General features: G+C 45.8%; 1 protein-coding gene across 1 annotated transcript; it reads right to left on the bottom strand.

The window, feature by feature from the left end:
• Nucleotides 1-698: 698 nt before the first annotated feature.
• Nucleotides 699-4,217, bottom strand: BBS10 (Bardet-Biedl syndrome 10). The gene is made up of 2 exons (XM_067559104.1): nt 4,006-4,217; nt 699-3,235 (listed from the first exon to the last, which is right to left on the bottom strand). The coding sequence occupies exons 1-2, from the start codon at nt 4,194-4,196 to the stop codon at nt 1,189-1,191; spliced, it is 2,238 nt and encodes a 745-aa protein (XP_067415205.1). The 5' UTR covers nt 4,197-4,217; the 3' UTR covers nt 699-1,188.
• Nucleotides 4,218-4,793: the final 576 nt, after the last annotated feature.

The following is a 4,793-nucleotide window of genomic DNA, read 5'->3' as shown; positions in this document are numbered from 1 at the left end:
TTGACAAGATAGAGAAAAGTATTTGTTTACAACATATGATCTTTGTTTCCCATGTTACTTCAAATAAAAAACGGATTATAAAATCCCTCTTGATAGTGGTATTAAATATCTACTACTACTACTAGGGATACAAATATGATAACTTCCCCCAGTGCAGCTGCTCATTACTCAGTATTCTCTTTCTCCCATGCATCACACAGCAGACAAAATTTTACTATAGTAGACAGTTAAAAAATAACAGGTAAATTAAGGCATCAAGTTAAGACTAACCTTCAAGTAAATTTTAGGACACGATGCCTGAAGATCAACAGTTTGAAAATATGTTTAGTAGTGTATCTGCATAGCCTGTGGAAATCTCTTGTGCATTCAGCTCATTTTTATAGGAACACAAGGTCTTGAACCAGAATAGCTAAAAATATTGAGAGCTGTGAATATCATGTAAAAGTAATTTGTCAGTTCAAACGTTGGCCAATCAGAATGTGGATTTACTTCCTACTATTGTTATTTTGATCAAAATTATTAGAAGAATAAAAATTCAAGATCTCATATTCCATCAGACAGTTCTTTACAGGAATATACTACAGCGGCCTAAAGCCTACTGTTGGCTGTCTTAACAGTGAAAGTATTGATGTGAAAAGAATTATAAGAATACAGTGGACAGAAAAAAGAGGAAAAATATATATGAAAACACAACATAGTGTTTAAAATCATATTTATTCAACTCCTTATGGTCAATAAATTACAGAGAAATTTTGACTTTTAAAACAATTGTTAAACCTACTTTTTCAGCTTTGCAAAGTTTTGGTGGTACATATCACATGGGTAACTTGCCAGGGGAAGCAAAACACACCTAATTTGCATAAATATTTAAACTTGAAAAATGAGGTGAGATTCACCATTGGGCAGAGACTTGTGGAAGACCCTCCATAATATGATGCACAGGGCACTAAGAATCAATTTCACTGAAATGCATACTATTACATTTATTTGTGTTTGAAACCTGCTTGATAAATTAACAGAAATTGCTTTGCTGAGTTCAACACCATTAAAACCTGCAATGATCTGCTTTTTCTTCCCTCTTTGTTAGAAGAGGGCACATCAGATCGTTGTAGGATGTATTTGCCCTCACACTGAGCCTTGGGCATTCAGACTTGACCAGAACACATAGGAAAAACAAAAAAGTTGTTTTCACAAATCATCTTCTGAATCATTATCCTCAGTCTTTTGAGGAAGTCTCCGAATACCAATTATCAAGTCAATACTGAGAAGCTTTGTAACACAATGAAGAACAGAAACCAATAACTGATATTTACAATACACTGATTCTAGTCCTTGTTGATTCATGGGCAGCTGCTGGTTAGTTTGAAGTGCAGTAGTGGCTTTGAAATAAACCTGAGTAAAACTATTCTTGTTCATTGTCCTGCAAAGGATTTTTGGAATGCTTAGCAATGCATCAGCAATTACAGTAGAAATAAGAGTAATTTTTGGTTGTTGGCATTGTTTTGCATAGGAATGGAGATAATAATGTAACAGGATCTCAAAGTTACCTCCTACTGGCAAAACTGATCCTGCTTGTATGACCAAGTTGGTATAACTTTGGACTGTGTATTTATAATTCTTCTCATAGTTTAATGGAACTATATGATTGCCTGCTTCCTCAAAGTCCTTAGCAAAGATTAGCTGTTTGGACACGACTGATGTACTGGCATTTTCTATTGCTGTCACAGCTTCGTTATGAATCCCATGTTTGTTGACAACAGGCTCACTCTTATTCTTTACCCACATTTCACTTGGATGTTTGCATTTCAGTGGCAGTTTCTGTAACTCTCTTAAAGAGCTACCTCTGTCAATTAAAGCTGAAAACATAAAATCACTCTCTAGTTCTTCAGTGGGCATGGCAAGGTTTGAGGATTTTTGCACATCTGTTTGAGTACACGATGGATTTTCACCTACCCATAAAGAGTCTATAAACTGTTTTTCTGTTTCAGCCATACATGTTTTCAGTTGTTGGTCACTGAGCTTCCCCCCATTATAAGAAATATTCTCCATTATGAGTTTTTGTTGGGTAGCTGACTGCTGCCAACTACAATGTACAGCTTTTGAACTATTATTTGGGTTTTCAGATTGTGCTTCACATCGGTCACTCAGATCAACTGTTTTAAATAGTTGCTGTAACATTTTAAATACTCCATGAAAAGCGGAGGCATGCTGCTCAGTGACACCATGCACTGGTCCACAAAAGATTACACAGTGAGGCTGAAAGGCATATGTGTTGGTCAAACCAAGATGAACATATCTCTTGGAGCCGAGTACGAGAGGGCAACAAAATTTTGCTATCATGGTTTCAGTGATCTCACTATGTATATTGTCCCAAGTAAGCATAAAAGGTGAGATACCCGTGATCTTGCAGAGAAGAGAGATTTCTTCTGACGATAAACACTCTACAACAGATATACCACTTATTTTTGCATAGTAAATAACTATTTCATGTTGTTTCACACTTGACAGTAACACTTTTATATTGTTGTCCTGCAAGTGCTTCATTATAGCTTCTGTTCTTTTTGTAATCCAGATTTGGGAAGCTTGATACTGAACTTCTGAATTTACAACAAACTCTAAACCAGAGGCTGAAAGAGCAGAGTGGATTGATTCTGTTACAATTAACATTCTTATGTCACCATCTGCTGGACAATACATACCAAAATCTCTGTGAAGAACAAGTCCCTCTAAGATCCTGGAATTTGAAACAGGAAGGCCTGTTACAGCAAAATGCAATTCTACAAAATATTCATTCATCAAATTTAGCATTTCATTTCTACCGTTTTTGAAAGGCATACACTTGTAATAGAAATCACAACTCAGTTGGGAAAGAAGCTTCTGATTGCTATTTCCTATTCTTCCACAAAAGTAAGCTTCTAATATTGACTCCATTTTGTCCCTACTTATCTCTGCTTCCCAACTAGAAAAAGCAGAAAGAAAATGTTTTCTTAGATCTTGTGCCATGATGTGGTCCAATATGTGAGTCTGAAATATCATAAGAGACTGAGAAATTTGCTTCAGACTGTGACTTCTTTGATGTCTCTCTCGCCTTTGAATACCCTCACAAAATGGAGAACCCTCTCTTTTATCAAGAATTGCTTGAAGTCCTCTGAGTAATTTGGCTAGTAAGATAATGAATGTTTTAGCACCATCTCCAGTCATGCTGTGGTGCATGGAGACACAAGCTACCATCATTCTGGTAGGAAAAGAAAAACAAAGTAAATTAAGGCTGGGTTTAATCAACACATTTTAATCAATAGCTTCAATTTATTAATAAAGAGGTGTTTCAGCTGTACACTTTTCAACAGCTAATGCTAACCACTTGTGACTGAGCACAGCTGTCATTTTTACACATGGAAAGGGTCGCCCCGGGGGCTTGAAAGATACACCAAAGGTGGAAAGAGATAAGAAAGAGGCAGGCAGACACCAAGGACATCCAGAGAGGACAGCATCCTAGGGAGCAGCCAACTCTCCTCCATCCTTGCCCTCAAGTGCTGTGAAGGGTGAGGATCCTGGCTCTGGACCTCTCTCCCCGAGGGGGGCTGTTCTCTCTTTCCCATCAGAATCTGGCTGGGGGAGGAGGGAGGATGAAGCTGGGTATGTGATAAGGGTGTAACTAAGCGCCGGAGCTGCTGGAAGGGAGAAGCTGCTGCCTCCGCCCAGGGCGAGCAGCGGTCCCTCGCTCCACTGATTTCTCTCCTCACTGCCTCCCGTCCCGGCTGCTGCGTCAGGAGGGGACCAGTCGCCACCACTCCGCCGCTGCCGCCTGGCTACCGCCGTGGGCTGGAGAAGAGGAGGGACGCCCCAGTTTCAGGGACCGGCTGCGGCTCGGGAACCCCGGACGCTCCCCGGGTCCGGCCCGCTCAGGTCGGGGAGGGGACGCTCTGCAGACACCCGCGACTGAAACCCGGACCCCCTTGAAGCGGCGGCGGCGGCTCAGGCGGCCCCGGAGCGGGCCGGGGTTACCTGGCCGTGGGCGGTTCCAGGCTCAGCAGCTCCAGCACGCGCCTCCCGTCCCGCGTGAGCAGCGTCTCTCCCGTGGGCCGGGTCAGCAGCACGTGCCCCCCGCGCGGCCCGAGCGCGCCCCGTACCGCGCTCGCCAGCGCCTCGGCCTGCTGCACCAGCCGCCCCAAGTCCAGGGACGCCGCGGACGCCATGGAAACGGCTCGCCGGGCGCACTCGCCCGCCACTGGTCGCGGTCTTCTAGGGCAACGACGTGACGTCATCACGCTGGGACGGGATAACGTGCCACACTCAAAGGCGGGATCAAAGCCGCAGTGCCCCGCCCCTCTCTGCGGAAGGGGCGGGGCGGGGCGCGCTGCCGTTTTTTCCAGTTCGTCACGCGCGGCCGGCCCCGGCCGGCGCCTCGCCTGAGCTTTTCGCGGGAGCGAGGGCTGGTGGGCGCGCCTCGCTCGAGCTGGAGCGAGCGCGCCCGGGCCTGGTTGGCGCCTCGGGCGCGGCCCTGGGCGGGCACAGACACGCACGCGGACCTGGGAGCCCCGCCCCCTGCCTGCACGTTCTGCAGCCGGCCGCCGCAGGACGGTCCCGCTGTTGGTCCCGTCGTGTCGCCGCGCTCCCGTCCTGGAGGCTGGGACTCGCCACGAGCGAGCTGCCGCCGTTAACGTGGGGGGCGGGGTCAGCCACGCGCTATTTTAAACCGACGGCCGAGGCTCGCGCTGCGGGTATTTCCCGCCAGCCCCCGACCCCCGCGGCGGGGGAGTTGTTTCCTTTTATGAAAAAATAAGTTCCCGGCT

The sequence above is a fragment of the Emydura macquarii genome, unplaced genomic scaffold, assembly GCF_026122565.2.
Source record: "Emydura macquarii macquarii isolate MOO-44397 ecotype Brisbane River unplaced genomic scaffold, CSIRO-AGI_Emac_v2 contig_2205, whole genome shotgun sequence".
Lineage (NCBI taxonomy): Eukaryota > Metazoa > Chordata > Testudines > Chelidae > Emydura > Emydura macquarii.
Note: the sequence above shows the minus strand (reverse complement) of the source record. Positions and strands in the feature narration are given on the sequence as shown.

What these genes read in the sequence shown, in the direction of transcription:
- BBS10 (XM_067559104.1), bottom strand. Translation starts at nt 4,196, where the DNA reads ATGGCGTCCGCGGCGTCCCTGGACTTGGGGCGGCTGGTGCAGCAGGCC. An exon ending in CTGGAACCGCCCACGGCCAG is followed by an intron (nt 3,236 to 4,005) that starts GTAACCCCGGCC and finishes TTTTCCTACCAG; the next exon opens with AATGATGGTAGCTTGTGTCT.